Below are 23,610 nucleotides of genomic sequence, written 5' to 3'. Positions count from 1 at the left end.
ACACAGGACTCAAGAAGGTGGATTTTTGTTTACAACAGACAGACTTGGTGATTTGGGATGATAAAAGCAAATGTTATTTTTGTAGGACATCTGAAAATCACCATAGAGCTGTTTACTTGTTGAGAAGTAAACAGCAGAGCCACGCCTATTTCATCACTCTTTAATAGTAGGTCAGAAACGGTGATGGTTTTTTCTTTCCTAAATACCTCCATGGAGAAGGCTTTAATGTTTATAAAAGAAATCCCTAACTTCATTTCACAAATACTTTGGTTTTACAGCATTTAAAAACACCCAATATGCCATTTAACTATCTATGAAACACTGCTGACTCAGAAAAATGCTTCACAGCGCAGACATGCTCCACTCCTGTCTCTGTCCCAGTTGTCCCGGTGAAGTAATTCCGCTGCGTAACAGAGCTTACAAAGCTGCAGGTCACTGCTGCTGTGCACTCAGTGACGCAGGCGGTTAGGAGTTGCAGCTGTGACCAATTAACAACGTAACGTGTTAATTGGTCACAGCTGCAGAGTAGACAGGCCGCTCTAGAATCTTTGTAAAAAGGTATCAGTCATGATTTGGGGGTTTTCCCCTTAATTTTATTGATGTATGCTATGCAAAATGATACATGCTGATGAAACACAGGGTAAATATTTTTACCAAAGGCATTTTAATGTGCAGGACTAGTCCTACAATGGAAATCAGCACTTTTATTGGACCCGTTTCCTTTTTTATAAGGTGAAAAACACATTTGGCACAGTTCTGGCACTTTTAGCTAAACTTAGTTAAAAGCAGAGGCCCACATGGCACATTGCCCATTAAAACCTTGGTGAAACAGATATGCTTCAGCTGATTCAATCCAGATTTACTGAAGTTATAGTCAAAATATAGTGGATATGCAAAGTCTGAGGCTTCTCCTATATTTCTAAAAAAGCTTTAATGTAGTTTTGCAGTTTGTATTTAGAAAAGTATTTAGGCAAGGCTCTGAATATTTCAGAATATTTATTTTTCTCTTTGTTTAATCACCTATAAATCAGACATGGTGACATTTACAATAGTGATTCCACTTTAAAAATATTATGTAATGCTTTAGTGTCAGACAGATTCTAAAATTAACATTTATACTTCATGACTTTGGAGCTGTACTTGATTTATATCAGATAAGTGATTTCAGGTGGAAATTGCTCCTGAAACCCTCTGGGCTTAAGAGCGTAATGTTTATAGTGATCGAGTTTAAACAGATGTGATCATCCTCATACTTGTGTCGGCCAAACATTCTCTGTATATTGAAGTAATCATGTGCGGCACTGCGTGAAATAAACAAATGTGTCCTTTGCTGCTGTAACACACTATAACGGCACTCCTGACACAAGTGCTATAAATCCTGCCAGGGATAACTAGTAATTTAAGCTTTTATTGCTTTAATGACCGCCCCATCAGACTCTGTGGCAGCCTTCCTCAGAAACTGGGTTCATTTATAAAACGCAGATATGTTAACCAAAGCAGGTAAAATATGTCGGCACTCTGAGCGCTCGCTCTCCTGGCGCTGGAGTGAGTTTACCTGCAGCCAAACGCAGGTGACTCTGAGGTGGGAGGGGCGACGGCTCAGGTGAGAAACGCTAAAGTTTCCCGCACACCTGGTGAACTGTGTCACTTGACAGGGCGGCTCACGAGTCACACCTGCCTTAGAGAGTGTAGAAGATCAACTCTGTCATATGAAACACCTCCATGTGAAGACTTCTTCCCACTGAGCTGTTAATAGTAGCACCGTGTAGACGATGGCGTGTAGCGGTCCAGACTCACGTCCACCTTTATGTCTCAGGATGAAATCTGCCGTTAGTTTTAGTAAAATTAAGACGTATATTAATTTACTACATGCTGAGATCTTCCTGTAGAACCGTAGGGGGACACTGGTTCTGGTTTGCTGTGGTGAGGAGAGAGCTGAGCTCAAAGCTGAAGAACTTATTATAACGTCTGTCTACTTTCCAACACTCACCTGTGAGAAATGGATCAGAACCCAAAGAACAAGATTCTGGATATCAGCTGCTGGGTTGATAGGCTGAGGAACGCTTAGAGGAGATGTTGCTCCTTCGTAATGAAAGGAGGCAACGGAGGTGATTAGGAGGTCTGATCAGGATTCTGACCTTTGGAGGCTCCCAGAGTTTAAAACCCTGACCTCTCTCTCTCTTAAAAGACGATATATCCATTCTGACCTGGCATGGTTTGGGCTGGCCCAGATGAAGGTGGATGATGAGGTTCTGTGAGGCCGGGTTTCCCTGCTGGACCCGTTAACTCCTGGGTGACCAGAAGATGCAGAGAAGATTCCTCTGAGATTGTGTCTCAGGGTAATGGGTCCAGGAGGGATCTCCAGACATCCTAAACAATAACCCAGCTGTTCTGGACTGAGGAGTTTCTGGGCCGGGCTGGACTTGAAACGCGTCCTGTGGGTTCTGGGTTGGGCTGGGTTCTAGGAGCAGCTAGGAGCTTTAAAGACAAACACTGGGAGCTGGAAGGTGAGCTGCTGCTGCTCAGGTTGGAGGAGCCTGAGGGGCGTCTCAGCAGATGAAGCTGACGCGCTAACACGTAAATCCTCCATGGTGTCAGAAATGATGGATCATTCAAACTCTCTTTCAGGTTTTTTGACGTCACTCCTCTGGGCCAGATCCTCAACAGGTTCTCCGCCGATACCAACATCATCGACCAGGTGACCAGACAAAGATGTTAATGTATTGTGGAGGAAGAAGAGCAGCGCCCATTAACAGCTGCATTATTGCAGACATATTTTACAGATGTACATTTATGGCATTTTCTTCCAGCACATCCCTCCAACACTGGAGTCTTTGACCAGATCCACCCTGCTCTGCCTGTCAGCCATCGGGGTCATAGCGTCCATCACTCCTGCCTTCCTTGTCGCCTTGGTTCCCCTCGCCGTGGCCTTCTACTTCATTCAGAAGTACTTCAGAGTCGCCTCCAAGTGAGCCTCTTTTTGTCACAGCCGAGCTAACAGTGACGCGTCTGTCAGCGGACTAATACCAGCCAGCGTCTCCAGAACCTTTGTGAGGCTTAAACAGAGTTAGATCCAGTAAGTCTGGGTTCTGTGGTCAACCAGCGCTGCTCCTCTCCTCTTTCTGTTTCAAAGATAAGCCGAGTAAATACAGCAGGCGCTTTTCAAATGTTGATGTCATGCATTGAGTGAAACACTGCAAAAATACAACTAAAAATAAGAAAAATTGTCTTGAAATGAGAGTATTTTTCCTTGATTTGAGTATGTAAATAAGATGATTTGCCAATGGAATAAGATTTTTGCACTTAAAATAGGGACAAGTCATCTCCATCATCTTATTTCAAGTGCAGTATATCTAATTATCTTATTTTAGGGGTAAAAATACTAATTCCATTGGCAGATAATCTTATTTAGCTGCTCAAATCAAGGAGAAATACATTAATTTCAAGAAAATTCTACTTCACCTGAGTGAAGTCCACAGTAGGACACACCAGAGTTGTCCATCCAGAGGTGGACCTACTTTGGTGTTTTGGGTCACTGACCTGCTGCAGGAACCAAGTGAGCTGGAGGCCACAGGCTGATGGTCCGAGGTTCTGACTCAGGATTTTGTGCTGCAGAGCAGAATTAATGCTTCCATTATCCGTGGTGAGGTCCTGAAGCTGCAGCGGCCCAGACCACCAAACTACCACCGCCATGTTTGACTGCAGCCATGGTTTTATTCTGTTAGTCCCACTCCAGGGTAACGGGACGGCTCCCTAAAGACGGTCCACTTCTGTCTCATTGGGCCACAGAACCTTTGCTCATTACATGTTTGAGGTTCTGTGGTGAAGGTGCGTTCTGTTGGTTCTTCAGTGGTTCTGGCCGTAGAACTCTCCCTTATAACCTTAACTGAGGCAGAGAGGCCAGCAGAGCTTTAGATACAGTTCTGGGTTCTAAGACGAGTCGTTGATGAACTCCTGGAGTAATTCTGGTAGGTTGGTCCCTCCTGGGAAGGTTCTCCACTGTTCTGTGTTCTCCAGCTGTGAATACTGGTTCTCATTGTGGTTCCCTGCAGTTCGTAGCCTTAGAAACCTTTTTGTACCCCTTTCCAGACTGATAGAGACGTTGTTTCTCACTTATTTATTTTCTTGGGATCGGGTCATGATGCGTTGCTGGTTGGGATCCTCTGGCCTGCTTCGTGTTGTCAGAACGGTTCCGTTTATGGATTTAATAATCTGAAGCATTTAAGTTTCTCTGCAGCTTTGAAGACGCTGCAGAGATGATCTGGATGGTGGTGGTGCCGGTCCAGACCGGTTCTTCCATGAAATGCATTTCACTCTGACTTGTCCTTCTCAGGGACCTGCAGGACCTGGATGACTCCACGCAGCTGCCTCTGCTCTGCCACTTCTCTGAGACCGCCGAAGGTCTCACCACCATCCGAGCTTTCAGGTACACCCACCCCACGGAGACCCGAGCCTCTCTCCAGAGAGAGATGAGGCTTTCCCAGCAGCACTTTCAGGTTTGGGCCGCAGACGGAGGCTTATCAGTTAGTCTGTGATGCTGCAGGACTCGGCAGCGGTTCTGGTTGTATTTCTGTCTCTCCTCTCGTTCCCATCGGTGCTGTTATCCAACTTTAAACAGCTCTCACGCTTTCTGTCCCGGAGGACTTCCCTCCTCCTTCCCACTAACACACAGACGTTCAGCACAGACTCTGGGACTCACACACGAGTAAACATCATGCAGAACCAGTAAATCAGGGGATCGTTCCCATTATCATCGTCCCCTGGTAGACAAAGTCTGTCCTGAGACATGGAGGCTGCTTTATTCTCTGTGTTGGTTTGGTTTGGTTTGCACTCACCGGGTTTCGTTGTTCTGCCTGCGTCTCAGACACGAGGCCAAGTTCAAGCAGCGCATGTTGGAGCTGACGGACACCAACAACACCGCCTACCTGTTTCTGTCCGCTGCCAACCGCTGGCTGGAGGTCCGAACGGTGAGGAGCGGGCTGGCTGGCTGCAGCTTCTCTGCTCCAAACCCGGTTCTGCTCACTGCTTCTCTCCGTCTCCCTGCAGGACTACCTGGGAGCGGCCATCGTTCTGACCGTGGCCGTCGCCTCCATCTGGTCCGGTCGGCCCGCTGGAGGCCTGGTGGGACTGGGCCTCACCTACGCCCTCACCGTGAGTCGCTGCGCTCCTCAGTCCGTCTGCGTGTTGAACGTTTGGCCTGGTGCTCCTGACGCCGGCCAAAAGACTTTAAATTAGTTTAGTTTAAATTGTGTATCAGAGCGTCTCTAAGGAAAAGAGCGTCGGTAAAAAATGGCTGAAACGGGCTTTTCACGCAAGGAACCCAACAACCTGACGGCTGAAGGTGAGGAGTGGAGCCAGCCGATGTCAGAGAAGGTAGATGGACCCAAAACGGATCAGGAAATGATTTATTTTAGCCAGAGACGGAAAGTCGAGCTATCATTGGGTACAAACTTTTTCCCTCAGCTAGATTGTTGATATCCGTTGATAAGAAGTAAAACGAGGTTAACGTTTGTTTTTGAGTTGAATTAATTCACTTTCTCTTCCAGAGAGCACTGTAACATTAGATACTGATAATAAATGTAACTGAAGGTATAACAGAGTGTTCTGGTGGTTAGAGCGTGGCATCTGAAAAGGCTGCAGGTCTCCGGTTAGAATCTCACAGACTGTCTTATGGGCCCCTGAGCAAGACCAGGATGCTCCCACTACTATAAGTTACATTTTCTTACATTTTAATTGGATTGTACAATTGCTGTGACAAATTAATATTTCTTCTTCTTCTCAGTTTAGCTAAAATGTTACAAGAAAGAGTTATAAGTGAGGAAGTTTCATGTCTTTTTAGATGTAGCGCCACCGTTAAAGTTTCACAGCAACCAACCCATAGAATAAATCCTAGCAGAGCCTCTAATTAAGATTTCAGACTTTTTTTGCCCTCCGACCCAAAAAAAGAGAAAAATATGTCAAACAAAAGTTGTTTTATTGGGACTTTGGTTGTTATTATAATAAGCTGGTACATTCCAATATACTTTTAATTTAAAATTTAATTCAAGAAGTGTTTTTTTCCCTTAATGGATATAACATAAAGATCCTTTACAGATTTCAAGCACATCAGCCTGCTCACTTTGACGATTCTAGTTCAGATAATAAAATGCTAACATCCAGTTTAGCTGAAAACTAAAATAATATGAGACCAATTAAAAAGAATATTGTTTTTATGCAGAAATGTGGGCCTACTGTAAAGCAAATATATGCACAGAACAGTCCTTGTCGACGGTATCAGTGATTGCCTCGTTTACAAATGTCCAATCAGAAGTCTCCCTGTGATGGTGTGGTCCTAACGGAGCCTTCTATTGGTCTGATTTAATATTGAACATTTCTGAGAAACCTATTTTTGGATTTTTATTAAAAGAAGTAAATGCTATGATTTATTACTCTGTGTAGAGTGAATCTATATAAAATAAAACTTGAATTTTGAATTGCTAAAATAATCACACTTTCTTGGCAAAGTATTGAGCTGCTGTTGTTCCTCTGAGGAGAACAGTTTATAGGAGGATCATAGGAACCAATAGAGCTGTAGGGAGAGCGGGAGAAAAATATAATTTGGTTCAGTCCAATGTCTTTGTCTTTTTGCAGATCACTAACTACTTAAACTGGGTTGTGAGGAACTTGGCAGACCTGGAGGTCCAGATGGCCGCCGTGAAGAAGGTCAACAGCTTCCTGGGAACAGAGTCCGAGAACTACGAGGGATCTATGGGTAACATTTCTGCTATCTAAAGCTAGGGTTAGCAATTTCTCCTGAAGTTTCCCCAAGTCCCTTTATGAATAACTGCGTTAGGCTGTCTTACCTGCTGTCCCGCTCCTCAGGGGGATCGTGTGAAAAAAATCTCCGAAATCCTCTCTGGTCTAATTTATTTCTACTGAGATCTTCCTTTTCTTCTCATAAATATTAACGTGGTTTTCTTCTTCTGACTTTCAGCCATGTTCAAAGTACACAGTGAGAGCAACGGAGCTACAATGAGTGGCTAACCGCTAAGCTAACTGCTAAGCTAGCCACCGAGCTCATAGACATAATATAAGAGTAGACGCATCATTGGGCGGGTTCTGCCTATGCTGCGATGCGTCAGAGCGTCCGCCATCTTAAATGTGGCAAATTTGCAGTTACTCAGTCACTTAAACAGTATCAGAAGGACTTTAATCTCTGAATATACTTTGTATTCGTAGTATTTATTTTGTAATATTACAAGTTTATTTTCGTATCCCTTTAGCTTCATTCTCCTGAATTTATTCTCCTAAAGAATAAAAGTATTTAAAATAATCTAACCTGGCCCTATTACTCCAGGAGTGAAATAATTCTGCAAACTGTGACTATTCTGGAAATGTTCCCCCTTAATTCTCATATTATGACGTTTTTATCATAACAATATCACTTTTGTGTTTGTTTGTTTATTTTTACTTTATTGACCTATGACTTTTTTTCTCATATTATTAATTTTACCTCTTTAATACTCACCCAAAAAGTCTGTTCCTAAAGGTTCACAAGTGACACGGTTTTATGAAATAATGAAGACAACAATGTTTAGATTTAACAAATCGATCCTCATAACACATACACACACAAATATATATATATATATATATATATATATATATATATATATATATATATATATATATATATATATATATATATATATATATATGTGTATATATGTGTGTGTGTGTGTTTATTGCAGCACAGGAATGAGGCATCTTCACTGATTCACGTTCACAATAACAGAACTCAACTTTTTTCTGCCACATACAATATGGCGGTGACGTTGACGTGCGAACCTGCGCCCTATGACGCGTCTACGTATATATGTCTGTGACCGAGCTAACCACTAAGCTAGCCGCTAAGCTAACCGCTAAGCTAACCGCTAAGTTGGCGCTAAGATAACCGGATACATAAACACTAGAAAGATGGAAGGACTATTTTACCCAGTATAACTAAAGTGTTTCTGAACAGGATTACAAACTATAGATTTAACTTTTTCTCTAAAAATATTCAGAGAACTTATTTATTCGTCAGATTAGATTTTTCGATGACCAAACAGGTCCAGAATGATGGAATATATCTCATAACTTTATTTCTGTATGGCCAGAAGAGGCACATTGTAAATATGTCCTCCAGAACCACTAAAGCCCATTTCATGGTCACTTAAACTATGGCAATAAACATGTGGTGTAAAAACCTATATTCTAAATTACTGCGGTCAGAATGATAACTCTAACCTGACCCTGGATCAGCAGGGAAGACAATAGATGTATGAAAGACCTGAGCGCCTTGCAGTCTCAAGGTGGACCATGATCTTCTCCCTATGCTGACATATTCTGCAGTCAAATGTGAGTCTGACGGCTGAAGCTCGGTCCTGGCTGGGTCAGCATAAGGTGGTGGAATGGCCTAGTCAAAGTCCAGACTTCAGCCTGATTGAAGTGTTTCAGTACAGAACCTGACAGCCCAGACGTACTGCTGCTGAAGGTGGTTCTACAGAACCTGTTGGTGGGACTAACCCAGACAGCTGGCCTGTTTTCCTGCTGCTGCGATCCCAAACATGCCGCTACAGAAAGCCTAACTGTTTATCTTTCCCCGGCTGCAGATGCCTCCCAGGTCCCTGAGAACTGGCCTCACGACGGCGAGATAAAGATCCATGACCTGTGCGTGCGCTACGATCCCATGCTGAAGCCGGTGCTCAAACACGTCAACGCCTACATCAAGCCGGGCCAGAAGGTAATTAACGTGACGCTGTGAGGAGAGCCCAGTGGCTCGCAGGACACCTGAAGGACCGCTGGGTAATCAAAGCGCTGCAGATTTCAGCGTCTGGCTGTAACTGCTCATTGACACGTTAACGACAGAAACACGGGGATCTACCAGCTGCTGGTGGATGACTGCGCTCAGGTGGGGGTTCTCCCTTAAACCGGTCTTGATCCGTAGTTTTTCATGGTTTCTGGAGGTCATTCTGTCATTTTCACAGCTTTCTGTCACCGTTTAGGTTTGAGCTGGTTGTTGCAAAATGTTCCAGCTCAAATCTTTGTTTTATGAATTAAATAAAAGGATAAATAAAAGGTTTTAGTGGGGCTGCAATTAAAAATATACCTAAATAGCAGTTACATTTGTTTTGCTTTATTCATGTCTCGATAGTTTTGTGCATTACTAAGAGCTCATGGAAAGACCCGGCCTCACCGGAAGGCTGATTCTAATTTACTGCATTTGATTGTTGAAGAAGTTCAATTAGCAGCTTGGTACGATCCGTGAAGGAGACAAATTCATGCAAAACGCCGTGCGCAGCAGAAAGCAAACGGTGCACAGACGCAGAAAACACCACCCTCGCTGTGAAACATGGAGGTGGCAGCATCATGCTGTGGGATGCTTACAGGAGAAGACCTTCAGCTCCAGCAGGAGAACCTCCCTGAACATGCAGCCAGAGACACTACTGGGCAAATTCATGGGTTACAACGGCCTAGTCAAAGTCCAGACATAAACCCAACTGAGAATCTGTTTCAAGACTTGAAAAGGTTTAAAGCTGCTAGAAAAGGATGGACTCAGGAGAGCCGAACACCAAAGAAGTAAAAACAATGTGTTTATGCACATCTTTGTGTTCTTCTATCGTCTATAAATCCCAGTAAAACACATCTGAGGCTCTGATTGGACAGAATGTACCAAAGATTCTAGTGAAATTGGTCTTCTGGAAGGCGTGTTAGTAGGAAATACTCCGTACCTCCCGCTGGCATGGCTTCATGACAGTTAAAGACTCGGTGGGTCTTCATGTGTGCTTGCTTCTTACGTCAGAGCTCAGAGCCTCAGTAAAACGGTAAAATGCCCCCCCCCCCCAACACCCAGGTGAGCTTTGTGTCGCTGCAGCGTGAAGCGAGCTGCAGCTTATTAATCGTCTCTTCTCGCCCTCCGGCAGGTGGGGATCTGCGGCCGCACCGGCAGCGGGAAGTCCTCTCTGTCTCTGGCCTTTTTCAACATGGTGGATATTTTTGAAGGTGAGTCCAGAGGTTTAAATGACTGATGCTCCCTCCATCTATTAAGAATATATTAAAGAGTATCGTTAAAGTCAGACAGGAGGAAAGCTAAATAAACAGGAACTAGGTGCACTTTGTCAGCTGCTAAGCACGGTGGTGGCGGCGTCATGCTGTGTGGAATGTTCACTGTGACGTTGGCATCAGTGGATTCAGCAGCCAGACGCTTAAACCTGCCACACAGCATGATGCTGCCACCACCATGCTCGACAGTTTGGACAGACGCTGTGCATCCAGTCCGGATTTCTGAAATTCATTGCAGCTTTAAAACGTTTAATCCTTCCACCCTGGAAAGAAATGCGTTAGTAGAGAAGATCGGTGAAAGTAAAGGTCTGATCAGAGATGTTGAGCAGTGTGTGGTTTATTCTTCTATTCTAAAGTCTGAACAAGAAAGAGAAACATTTTTAGCTTTATTGCGTCCAAGTTGTTAACCCAGGTCCATGAATTAGTTTGACAGGCTTTGCTTTGGGCATCGGGCTGAAGAGGTGTCAGGCTCTCCAGCTTTGACATGTTTTCATAAACAGATTTGATATTTGAGACTTTCTGAATGATTCACACTCGTCTAGCTGGTCCAAAACTTTTTTATTTTTTATTATCGACGCCACCATCAGATCTGGTCTGAATTAACTTTGGTTAACCTGCAGCACGTGAGCTGAAAGTCAGAGGGGTCGAAACTTTTTGCCACGGGAGCCAAAACCATCAAATTCGAATTACTAACAAGCAAAAACGACATCCACAATTAACTAAATTCATTAACTTTAATGAAACAAAGTATTCTGATTTCGGTAGACGTTTTAAAAATGACCACAAAGAAATATCTTATCTGGATTTGTTTGACTCCTCGCTCTAAAACTCTGATTTATCTCACATCTTTTGTTCTTAAGATTTTAATTTCTCTGTATTTTCAAACGTGCATCAATGGAAACTTTACCCAACATTATTTTTAAATCCTTCCAAGGGCCACAAGTGGCCCCGCCCGTTATAAGTCAGAGTCAGACAATCCATAAAGTAATTAAATGAATGCAAGCAGACAAAATATGTCTCTAATTCACATGTTAACATAAATATATTGCTTCTTTTTCTGTGGAGACAACTTAAATAACTCAAAAACAATCAGGGCAGCTGTATCTGAATTTTTTCTTATTATTTCAGGTTATTTGTCTTTAATATTTGCGTTGGAGTGTGTGCAAACTAAAGCTCTTCTTAAGTGAAATAAATCCTGCATTCTTCCTTTCAGCCATGTTGTGTCGTATTTAAACATGTTTTATCCTCAGTGTCCAATAGTGGCTTCTGTTTATGCCACAGAAACTCTTCCACTCTGCTTTTTATAAACACTCCTGCAGGTCCTCCTTTTTGTTCTCTCTGTCTGTTGTTTTCTTTTTTCTGAAGTAGAGGATTAAAATAAAAACATAACATAGAGCGCGGGTCATAACTCACGAGGACGGCAGCGATAAAGTCTTACAGCCGGCTGCAGAGGTTTTCTGTTTTTACTCTGAAGGATGATGGAAGCTCCCTGGCAGCTCGTTCAGACACAGATTACAGTCACTTTTTCCAGACGCGCTCACAGCTGGCCGCTTATTTAATCAGACTGTAAATTAAGAGCTTTGTGTTTGCAGCGCTTCCTTATAAAGCAGTGAAATAAAACCAGAGCTGCAGCTCCTCTGACTCCACCGCTCTGCACCGTCTCGCCGTTCTTATCCGGACATTGTTACGCAGGTTTGCATTCATCTGGAAAAAATGTTTAATTTTCACCCTGCAGAAGTAAAAGTGCTTAACGGGAATAGATCTGCTGTTTTAGATTTAGTTTTTATTTCAAATCCAAATACCCTAAAACAGCTCTTCTCTGCTTTTATTACGGCCTGAGAAAATTCCTATTGGAAATTATGTTAACAAGTGTCGGTCATTAGGATGATTTCAGACTAACGAATAAAAAATAATGAATCATTTTCAGAGGCGTCTCTGACATAATAAGTTAAATGAGGCACAAAAACTCAACACCTGTTTGTTTATCTGTGATTTTTCTGTGATTAATACAACCTGACTTTGATTAATGTTAAAATAAACAGATAAATTAGCGTAAACCAACACACTAGAAAATCCATTTTATATAAGATAAATGTAATTAAATGTTCATACATAAAATAACAAATAAAGGCTCATTATTTTTCATTTATTGAACATAAAAGATTCACATTAATCCTTCAACTAGCCAGCAAGGACAACAACACTAGATTAATATTTGCTTTATTTTTTCCTGTTTTATTTTGTTTAAATTTTCCAATATTTTATTTCAAGTGTTTATTTTATTTGCTTTTATTCTGTTTTTATTTTCAAATGTTTTAATCATATAAAGCACTTTGCATTGACTTGTACTGAAACGTGCTATACAGATAAATCTGCCTAGATGGTCCCACACAGTCCAGCAGAACGTAAACGTAGCGTGTTCGTTTCCAGCGTTCTGATTGGCTGATCTGAGCGTGGGGCCGTAGGATTTGTGCCCCACAGCTGTCTGCTGAGAGAATCTGTGTTTTTTACAATATTGCTCCATAAAGAACGATCCTGTCTCGCTGATTATTGTGAACACAGAGCTCCACAGCGACACCTGGTGGCCCCACATGCAGAGACGCCACAGCTCATTTTATAAGAAGAATCATTAAATAAAACGAACTGAGTGAAGATTTTCTGTTTTAATTCCACTAAATGGTACGACGCCGCCACCTACTGGCAGCTGTTAGTCCTACAGTGAAATAGTAACTCATTAGTCTCACAAAATCTTCTTTTTTAACATCTAGCACTGAGGGACAGCGGCCTTAAGGACACCCATTAAATGTTCAGGCCTTACCAAGAACCCAGCCTCTCTCGTTCCTAACCACGGTACCGGTGGCCTGTTCTAACGGACCTCCTCAAACCCTTAAACTCAAAGTCTAGATTAGTGCAACAGGAGGCAGCAGGAGCATAAAGATTATGTGGGGCTGCTGATGCAGTCACATTTACACTATATGATCACATTGAGATATTCCCCACTTGTATCCTGACTGCAGCAAAATATATTACAGATAAAAAGTTTTGCCTTTATCTTCAGACAGCAGACATTTTTAAGCAATCTTTTGACTGTCGCCACCGTTTGCCCTCATCTGCAAGCTTTGGTGGATATTTTTCTGTTAAAACGAGTTGATGAAATGCTGATTATAGCCAGGATCTCCAAACAGCGTAGCATCCTGAGGGACGTCCAGGCTCATGCTGACCAGGGACAGCAGCTGTAGTGCTCTTTAGCAGCGTCAGTGTTCAGGTACACTAACCAGAGACCCAGCAGCTCTCTCCTGGCACTGAAATGAGGAACTGCTGCCAGCGGGCTCCAGAAGTCCCGACTGGAGGACACCCAAACCTAAAGTAGACGATCATTAAGCTGAAGCCAGCCTGTGAGCTAAAACAAAGCATGAATCATCCGGACCTGGATGGGCTCGGTTCCGCTGTGCAGAGAACGCTGATGCTCTCAGTGGCTCTTTGAACGCCTTGGTGTTGGCATGTGTGCAGGGAAGATCGTCATCGATGGGATCGACATCTGTAAGCTTCCTCTGCAGACCCTCCGGTCCAGACTCTCCATCATCCTGCAGGATCCGGTGTTGTTCAGCGGCTCCATAAGGTACACAAACACTCTCAGCTTCTGTGTATCCTCCCCGATAAGCCGGCCTTCCCAGAGGAGTCGTTATGTGAAGCCTGAACTACACGGGTCACCACCACTTCCTGTTCGTGTTTTTATGTTTGTGTTACTTGTCAAAGCACCAGATCAGGAACTATAAACTGTTTGATGGGACTCTTGGATTTTTTAATAAAGCTTCTGGCTTCTTGCTGCTCTTTCCTGAAGTCTCACACCTTCAGCGCCAAGATGAAGACGACGGTCTCCATCCCGTCGCTCTTCACAGTAAAACTAGAACGTAGTGCCTGTATTTGTTTTTAAATGACTGACAGGGACCAGGCACTGAGGCACAAGGACAAAGGTAATAATTCCACACATGGAGAACAATGAGGTCAACCCAGACAAAGTTTAAAGGCTTAGAAACAAACTGACAGGCTGGAGGATTTATACACAAAGGCTAGCCTACGACAAAGGAGGAGGGGGTTGAAAGGAAGACACTAAGACAAACAACCATGAATTAACCTAAAGTGATTAACTCAAGGCAACTCATTATTACTACAAGACAGTATTAAGCACAAGTAAACATAAAAAGTAATAAAAGGTTTTTAAATTTAAGAGGTCTCTGGTAGCTTCTCCAGTCAAGCCAACCCCCCCCCGCCTTCCAGCAGCCTGACTTCCTGGTGCTGCGTCCTAAAAAGTCCTCTCCCCTTTACACCTCCGCCAAAAATTATCTAAAAGACGGTTAATTATCTAAACCAATTATCACCAACCTTTTTAAACTGAGAGCTACGTCGCTGTCATACGAAAGCTGCCTGAACTGACCTTTAAACTTGAAGAGTCTTTTATTTATAGATATTGTCATTTTTAAATCTATATAAATGCAAGTGTAAATAAACTAGAAGAGCAACGATGTAAAGTTTTGAATAAGTGGTGGATTGTGTGTTTTTTTTTAGAACAGGCTCATTGTGGGCACCACAACTGGTCCTCGGGGGCCGTGTTGGCGACCGCTGCTCTAAACATACCAGCTGTTTGCCAAATGTTTGCACCCACATTAGCAAACAACTATTTAAGCTAACATCACAAAAAGTGAAACTATAACTGAATAGACTGGTGTGAGAGAAAATATTGAGATAAATACGAACTCTGAGAAACCTTTCTGTGGGCTAAACGCTAACGCTGGAAGGAAAACTGGAACTTTCTGCTTTTATAACACAAACTCGTTTTGCTCTAAAATTTGAACGGCTTCAAGAAACAGTTTTTGCCTTGATGTCAACTAAAAAAAAGACTTTAAAGTAGCTCTAAGTAAGATATTTACTGTAAAATCAACCTAAATCCTTCTCGTTTGTACGGTCCAGAACTACCTCAGTGCAGAGTGTAGCCCGCGTTTACTTCCTGGTTCCTCAGCCAATCAAACGAGAGAAAACACATACGCAGAAACGTATCTTAAAATGTGTCTATCGATCAAAACCTGACATCTATTTCTTTTAAATAGACGCGTTTTCTTGTAATCTCCTGAAGTGGTCTTGATCAACAAATTTGTTGCATTTTGGAAGGTTTATAAGAGTTTTTAGGGATTTAAGCTATTTTCAAAGACAGATTTAGTATTTTAAGCCGCTTAATTTTGACCTATTAATCATTCAGGCAAAATAAATATGCTTTTCCACCACAAGAACTGTGATCCGGGTGTCAAGTTAGTGTTAAAGATCTTTACTGGTCTATTTCCAACATTTTATTTTACAATTTTGCAATTTTAAGTTCCCCTACAGTTGATGGCTTCTGTTGACGCTAAATTAATTAGTATTCTTTGTTTTAAATCCAGTCACTCATCTGGAAAATCCCACCATCTCAGTGTTTACATTTAGAACAGTAATAAAATCAGCCAACCTTAGTAGAAATATTAGTTACATGAATTAAAATGCTGCTTTCAGCATCTTTGGAGGCAGAAGGAGGCGTAAAACGTTTTATAGATTTTAACGCAAAATATATTATTTTACAGCAGAAATACCCTGAGATGGAAAGCAAAACATCCACAACTTTTGAGCTTAACACAAATACGTCTAGAATTAGACATATTGTTTTAATTAATAAGCCTCTGTTACTGTTATATTTTATCAGAACTGATGGTGATTTTATTTCTGTTGCAAAGTGTAATCGCTGTGAAGTAATCCCACTTCCTGTCATCACGTAAAGGCGCCGATCGGTGGAGACCTGCCACAAAGTTACAGGAAATAAACGGGTCGTACAGTCAGAAGCATCTCAGGGCTCAACCCAAAATACCCGGCAGCTTAGAGAAAATGAATCTCAAATTTCTATTTAAATTTTTAACCTTGACTGCTAAATTTAAAGTATAAAATCAGCCACATTGGCATGAAAACGTCGACACATCAACACAACGTGACACCAGAATGTGCGCTGGTGTTAAACGTTGTGTGTGCAAACAGTTTTCTCTGAAATCAGACGAGAGCCGAACATTTAGGAAAGAAGAAGATCGTCTCTGCTGAGGTTTTGGCAGCGCTGCAGCCGTGGGCCCCAGCTGTGGGCCGAGTGGTTCTGAACCCAGTGGGAACGCCGACTCGGACCTAATCCCACTTCTGAGACGGACGTCACGAACGGAGGAGGTCACTGGAAGACGGAGGACGGCGTCTCCGTCGTCCTCTGGTCGTCCTCTGGTCGTCCTCTGGTCGTCCTCGCGTGTGTTTGTGTTGAGAGACGATAACGGCGAGTCTGTTTGTTCTAGGAGACAAAGAGCGTGTTGTGTTTGTTTGGATAGATAAGGGTGTGTGTGTGTGTGTGTGTGTGTGTGTCTGTGTGTGTGTGTGTGTTATTGTGTGTGTGTGTGTGTGTGTGTGTGTTATTGTGTGTGTGTGTGTGTGTGTGTGTGTGTGTGTGTGTGTGTGTGTGTGTGTGTGTGTGAGGTGAATGGTCGACAGTGACTGCTTTTCGCTGTTTTTCTTGACGTTGGTGCGAGTCGCTCTGACTCTGAGAAAACTGCGACATTAATGCGTTTGATCATTAAAATCTGGACGTTTAGCAGGAATTGAGTTGATCCGGTTCAAGTGAGAAAAATAATATTTATAAATATAAATAGATTTTTATTATAAGTCTGCTGGAAAGCCAGATCAGAGATCAGCCGAATTTCACAACTTCTATAAAACTGACTCCAAAATTGCTGCTTTAAGCTTTTATGATGAAATATAATCAAAATCTCCAAAAGCTGAACTCGTTCATGTTAACATAGTAAAGTGGATTAAACTATAGAACATTTATTGAACAACCACTTAGACTTTATTTGGGTGACTTTATTGACAAACTTTATTGTATTTTTTGACTTATACTAAACGACATTTCGTTGCATACAGCTTATGACAATGTAATGAGATTACTATAGAAATAAATTAACGTTATAATATAAAGTGCAGCAGTGATAAGAATGTAACAGGAGGAAATGAGTTTTTAAAAAAATGTGCAGAAGAATGTTCAACCATGTTTATAGTGCAAAGATAATGGTGCAAAAAGGCATTAATTTCAAAAGTTTTGAGCCCCAGTCTTATAACCTCAAATTAGTCTGAATTTATTTCCAATTTATTAAGCAATCTCCATCAAGTTAGACAGCCAATAAAATTTTTATATTTAAACTTGTTTTAGCCCAGAAAAAACCCTCAGTACCTTTTAAAGAGTTGAGTAAAAAGGTAAGTTGGTCAATGAAAGCATCTTTTAATTAATTGCACTTTACTTCTAGTTGTTTTCATCTCGTTAGTTTGATCCCAGTGAAGCTCTTCTTTTCTGTTGTTAGAAGAAAGCTGTGACTAAGTTTATAATAAACTGACTTATACAGGCTTAGTTTCACCTCTGGCTGCATGTTCAGGCTGGTTCTCCTGCAGCCTCTAACATTAGTAATAAACATAAATTTAAATCCATTAGGATTTCTATAGTGGGCCACTTTGGCATCATGAAGTCATTAAAACAGCCGGTTGCACCTGTATAGATGATACTTTTGATTTCATGATTTTGTTTCATATAGAAATATAAAAAAAAATGCACAGTAACATAAAAGTAGCACATTAGGCCCAGTTTAAACAGTTTATCTGTAAAATATTGTTGATATTAAGGTGAGTTACACTTTAAGCTCATCATTCTGCGTCACATCTTCTCATTTTGGACATTTCTGGGTTGTTTTAACGTGTTCTGGAAAAACTGACACCTAGTGGCAGGAAGCTGTTACTACACAGTTAAAAGATCAACATTCATACAGGAGGCTCAGTTTTAGCCGCTTTATACACTTTAAAAGGATTTATGACTCCACTTTATTACATTATATGCCTTTTTCTGGCTCTTTATGACCGGATAAATTGCCTTGACGGGCCGGATTTGGCCCGCGGGCCTTGAGTTTGACACCTGTCACCTAACAGGGTCTCCTCCTGGATTCAGCTCTGACCTGCTTCCCTGTCCCCGCAGCATGATGCTGCCACTGCCGTGTTTCTACACGGCTCATGGCAAATCGAAAACAGGGGCATTCCACACTTTTCAGTTTTGTTTGTCTTTGTAGAAAGAAACCTTAAGTCCCTGTATGTCGCCATTTCTAAAGCTTGGGAAGTTTGGAAGTTATTCCCAAAGGGGATAACTTCCAAACTTCCTGACGTTCCTGACGTTCATCAGCCACAGCTTTAAACTGCGTGGCAGTTTTCTCCTCAGAGCTGCTCAGAAAGCTCACTGCTGAACCACAGAGAGGCGATATTAAATTAAAATCTATTGATTCATTCTCTCGCAGGTTTAATCTGGATCCAGAGCGAAAGTGCACGGATGACCGCCTGTGGGAGGCGCTAGAGATCGCTCAGCTTAAGAACATGGTGAAGGCGCTGCCTGGAGGACTTGGTACATGAATAAAGATGCATCCTAAGGGTTAGTGTGGTGAAGGTTCAGCTGTTGAGCCGCTCCTCTGTGTTCAGACGCGGTGGTGACCGAAGGTGGAGAGAACTTCAGCGTCGGCCAGCGGCAGCTCTTCTGTTTGGCCAGAGCCTTCGTCAGGAAGAGCAGCATCCTCATCATGGATGAAGCCACGGCGTCCATAGACATGGCCACGGTGGGTTGGTCCTCCATCAGGCAGCAGAACAACGCTTCTATGTTAAACTCAATTAAAAAACGACGTTTCTGTTAGCAGGAACCGTGTTCTATGGACAATTAAGATTAACCTGGGTAGGTTTGACCTGCGATTAGATCTCCAGCTTTTCTAGAGGTGGAGAATTAGATGAGAGAATAACTGAATATTTAAATCAGAAAGTCTCTGCTTGGTACATTTTTACTATTTTTACTACTTCAGGGTAATTCAAAGATTAAAACTCAAGTTTCAAACATCATGGCCTGTTTCGTTTCAGGATAATAGGAAATCTTTGTCATTGATGATTAAGTTTTACATTTCAGGTGAAGAATATTCTGATCTTGTTGACATAATTCTTCCAAATCTACGTTTTGATATTAATTAATAATTTATTTAGAAACGTTAATCATTTAAAACCTGACAGAGCGTTGATCTGGACTTTTGAGTCACCGCCTCACATTTCTGGCTCAAAATCGATAAAAAATGATGTTATTTCCTTTATATTTGGAACGTTGTGCTTTGTTTAAAGAGACATTTTAATGTTACTGTTGAAAAATCACATCATGTTTTCGTAATGGTTTGGATTTAGAGCCATTTGTCCTGAAACTAGAATATTTCCACTAGCTGTTTTCCTTCTTTGCGGTGTTTAAATGTTTTGGATCGCTCATGTTGGCTTTTGCTTCGTCTCTTTCTGCGTCTGTGCAGGAAAACATCTTACAGAAGGTCGTGATGACGGCGTTTGCAGACAGAACCGTCGTTACGATCGCCGTAAGTCGTCCGATCTGTTCTGGTTTGATGCAGAGCTGCGGCGTTTTTCTTTAAAAGCTGCAGCGTCTATCATCACATTTTAACCTTTAGACGTCTTTTTTCTCACTGTTTTCCTTCTTCACACTAAACTGATTTTCCTGCATTCACGGTTTTTAACAAATGTTGAATAAATTGCATGTAAAGTTTATACTTCTTTGCCTTTTCTCCTCTTACCTGCTGTCCTTCTTCCTCTTTATTGTCCTGTGTTGTCGCCTCATCTTCCTCGTTTTATACCAACTCCCTCGGTTCTCCTCGTCCGTCCCGCCGCCAGCACCGAGTCTCCTCCATCTTGGACTCGGAGCAGGTGCTGGTCTTCTCCTCGGGCATCCTGGTGGAAAGTGACTCGGGTCCCAACCTTCTAGCGCAGGAGGAGAGCCTCTTCGCTGTGCTAGTGAGGACCCACAAGTAGACCCGGACCAGCTCAGACCCACTCCTCTCTGTCCGCTGGTTTCTGGCTGCTTTCTTGCTTTTCCCGGCTGAATCTGAGCTGGAGTCTGGGTCTGCTAAAGCCTTACTGCCTCTCACTGCCTGGTTGGTACCAAATAAACTACTTATATTGGCACTTAATGCTCATGCCGTTCAGTTTAGTTCTGTTTGGTGTTGCTACAGCATTCCTTATGACCTAATTTTTATTTAAAACTGCATTAATTGCTTTGGTTTACCAAGAGAGTTTGTGAAATGGACTCTGTGTCAAACGTGTCCTCCATTGTTTACATCTCAATTGCTGTACTGTGAAATCACTGCTGCACTTTATCCTGGAACTATCCTGCAAAGCTACTTTATTATCCTGCAAAGTTACTTTATTCTGAAATCCACTGCAATTCACTGAAATTCTCAAGCTGTATGCAAACAAAATTCCGTTCTGTACGCACTCTGTGCAAACAAAATGACAATAAAGTTTGTCTAAGTCTAAATCTAAGTCTAAGTCTAAATGGCTCATAAGATATATTAGTTTAGATTCTCTGAATTTGGACCAGAAAAAGCTCTATAAATCAGGATTATTGAGTTATTGAGGCGACTATCACAAATCTTTAAGTTTATAGATTTAGCAGTTAAAATGGGGAACATTCCTTCAGGGTTTCTTTGCTTTTTATGAGTCAAAATGTTATGGATGGATGAATCAAAGTGATGCTCGGTTAGTAATTGTGTCCTTTGGCTTCACTACACTGTTTAGTTTGCATAAAATGCAACAATCTAGTTTTACTAAAACAAAACAGCAATGATGGTGTTTTGATAATTTTCACAGTTTTTACAAAAACGCCATTCCTGTAAAAAAAAAAAAAATTAAAATTTTCCCCAGAAAGTTGAGCTTAGCGTGTGATAATGGTTCTGACCCAGAGGAATATTCATCAACTTTTGGCTTTAAACTCCTTTCATGGCCACAGTTTCCTCTCCTCAGGTCTAGTTGCTACATTAAAACACAGGTGTGATTCTGCCAGAGGACTTCCTGTTTTCTGTCCAATCAGAGCCCAGAGTGCAGAGAGACACGCCCACTCTGTCATTCACTCCCAGCAGATTTCGCCTCTGGGTGGTTCTATAGAAACTGGACTTGAAGGTTCTGCTAAACCTGTCAGATTTTCTACAATAACTTTCTCAGACACAGATTTACGGATGAGTTTCTGTTTCCAGCTACATGTGGTCTAAAAAAGGCGGGAATCACCAGAGCAACTAATGGGTCAGAACTTCCTGCCTGTCTGTTTCTGACATTACCCAGAATCCATCTGATGGTAATCTGTTAGGGTTGCCTCTGCTCTTTAACTTGGGCTTTCAAAATAAAAGTCCCAAATACCAAAAGGAGAGTCCAGCTATAACAACTTGTAACACGACAGAAGTAGATTCTGACTTCCTTATGAGCTTAAAAGATGAAAGTTGGGTTATGTTGGTTAAACATACGGTCAGTACCGTCTTTATTTAACGCCCCAGCATCGCTAATAAGGACGGTTATAGTAGAATAACCGCCCTGAGGACCTGGAAGGGGTTTGAAACCGAAACCTTACTTTGCTCTCTGTCTGCAGCACCGTGTCCACACCATCCTGACCGCAGATCTGGTCATTGTGATGAAGAGAGGCAACATCCTGGAGTACGACAAGCCGGACACTCTGTTGGAGCAGGAAGACGGGATGTTCGCTTCATTCGTCAAAGCCGACATGTAGACTCCCAATTGGTTTTGAGCAGATGACAACCAGCAGACTGATCCGTTTGATCGTTAGCGCTCTATTTTTACTTATTTTTTACAAGAAGGACGCACAGAAGCTCCACATCTAAGCCAACAATACAGCAGGAAGCTGTGGACGTGTTATTCCAATTAAACACATTTTACGTCACCAACATGCACACAATCTCTAATCTAAACACAGATGTCAATTTATTTCAGTTAGTTTAGTAAATCCACTCTAAAGGTTTTCAGCAACACTTTGATTATCATGGTGTGAATTACATATATTGGTTATTAAATCTACTAGATAGTATAAAGTCTAGTGCCCATTATAAGCAAAAATGACTTCAAAGTCTAGATCATTTTGCCTGAAGCTTATTCTGTTCAGTTTCAATGCATTTACCAGAAGAAAGTTCAGATGCACTCAAGATTTATTAATTTAACTAAACCTGAGTGTGGAGACTTAAAATTCAATTAACACGTTAGGCAGAAAAGTTTCTTGTGAGGTTACAGAATTATCCCACAATAGTTGCTGGCTTGACCAGCGCCTGCAGCTTATAATTTTGTCTAAATAACTCTTTTTGGTTGTGAAGTTTAAAGGTTTGGGCTTTTTATGTGACCTCAGTCTTTAATTTATTACAAACGGCTTCTGGTTAAAGACGAATGTGCAAAATTAAGATTGACGTCTGGTTAATTACAGTAATTTTGTTGTTTTTAAATAGATTTTACTAAAAAAAACAGACTAAAGTTGAATGAATCCAACTAGATCTACTGTCCCTTCAACTACAAACAGGAAGATGTTGATTCTTCTGCCACATGAGGTCCCAGTTGACTTCATGGTTTCTTCTTCTCTGTGTAACCATGTGATGTTTAGTTTCAAAGGTTTTAAAGCCTCTGATGGACTTTCACCAGTTTTTGTTCCTGTCTGGGGTTTGTGAACATGAAGTGAAACAAATTCTGATTGTGGCGTTGCAACACGAGATCCCGGACGAGCCCCCAATCAGGTTACCTCTCTATCCTTTGCTGAGTTTTACAGACACTGAGCTTTTTGGTCCTTTTGTATTGACTGAATTTTTAGACTTTTAAATTTTTACATACTGCACCACTTTTATCAGTTTATACTCCTTTACACAAATATTAAGCAATAATAAGGCAGGATTTAAATGCTGGCCGGTGTTTGGTGCTTCATGCAGTTTCTCTCACTTTGAAAGAAGTTTTTTTTTGTATTAGGTTTATTGCAATGTTCCGTCACAGAAGTACCACTGATAGAGATGACTGAAAGCATCACGAAGAGGAAGAAGACTTTTTTGTGACCATTCATCAACTGTGAGGTCATTTTTGGGATGTTTTTGATGCTTAAAACAATTATTTTATTATTTATTACAATGTCTTTGTCAAACATTAATCAAGGTTTAAATTAGAATGAAAAACATCTTCAGCACCACATTTCCTTATGTTATCTGATGATCAATAACTTTGACATAAAGAGGGTGAAACGAGACCAGAAACAAAACTCAAGTAAAAAGTTGATTTGTTCCTGAAAATATTCCCTTTAACTGTGTGGAGTAGTTTTTAATTTATTCCATAATCAGTTTAGCGTCCTGTATTGAATATTTTGGGGACCTATGAAGCAGTGACGCTTTTTTATATGGGTCATGTTGGTAATTGTACAGGGCGGCATTAGAAATGGGGACCCATGAGGACCAGATGGAACAATATAAATTATCTGGCTGAACAAGTTGTCTATTACTTTGCATGAGGGGTTCATGCAAGAATAACCACCGTTATGAAGTAATAAGGGTCTTTGTGGTAGCCTCCATGTCTTAGTTTGAATTTGTAGATAAAATTCATCAGGCC

The 23,610-nt window shown here is 41.5% G+C and overlaps 1 protein-coding gene across 8 annotated transcripts in view; it reads left to right on the top strand.

Annotated features, from left to right (window-relative positions):
- abcc9 (ATP-binding cassette, sub-family C (CFTR/MRP), member 9) overlaps positions 1-22,127 on the top strand; it is a 63,082-nt gene extending 40,955 nt beyond the window's left edge. For 6 of the 8 annotated variants that reach the window (XR_004933153.1, XR_004933154.1, XR_002429031.2 and 3 more), the window contains 14 exons: positions 2,629-2,698; positions 2,811-2,968; positions 4,334-4,426; positions 4,865-4,967; positions 5,047-5,151; positions 6,631-6,751; positions 8,634-8,764; positions 9,945-10,023; positions 13,594-13,702; positions 18,465-18,568; positions 18,643-18,776; positions 19,497-19,559; positions 19,870-20,129; positions 21,614-21,732. Coding sequence is in view for 2 of the 8 variants with exons in the window: in XM_036149243.1 (XP_036005136.1) it covers positions 2,629-2,698; positions 2,811-2,968; positions 4,334-4,426; positions 4,865-4,967; positions 5,047-5,151; positions 6,631-6,751; positions 8,634-8,764; positions 9,945-10,023; positions 13,594-13,702; positions 18,465-18,568; positions 18,643-18,776; positions 19,497-19,559; positions 21,614-21,751 (1,408 nt within the window). In the remaining 6 variants the exon portion in view is untranslated. Of the gene's footprint in view, positions 1-2,628; positions 2,699-2,810; positions 2,969-4,333; positions 4,427-4,864; positions 4,968-5,046; positions 5,152-6,630; positions 6,752-8,633; positions 8,765-9,944; positions 10,024-13,593; positions 13,703-18,464; positions 18,569-18,642; positions 18,777-19,496; positions 19,560-19,869; positions 20,130-21,613 lie in introns of all 8 variants that reach the window. The other 2 variants (XM_036149243.1, XM_036149244.1) reach the window with 2 other exon arrangements.
- The last annotated feature ends 1,483 nt before the right edge of the window (positions 22,128-23,610 follow it).

This window comes from Fundulus heteroclitus, chromosome 17, assembly GCF_011125445.2.
Source record: "Fundulus heteroclitus isolate FHET01 chromosome 17, MU-UCD_Fhet_4.1, whole genome shotgun sequence".
Lineage (NCBI taxonomy): Eukaryota > Metazoa > Chordata > Actinopteri > Cyprinodontiformes > Fundulidae > Fundulus > Fundulus heteroclitus.
This window is presented reverse-complemented; position numbering and strand designations above follow the sequence as displayed.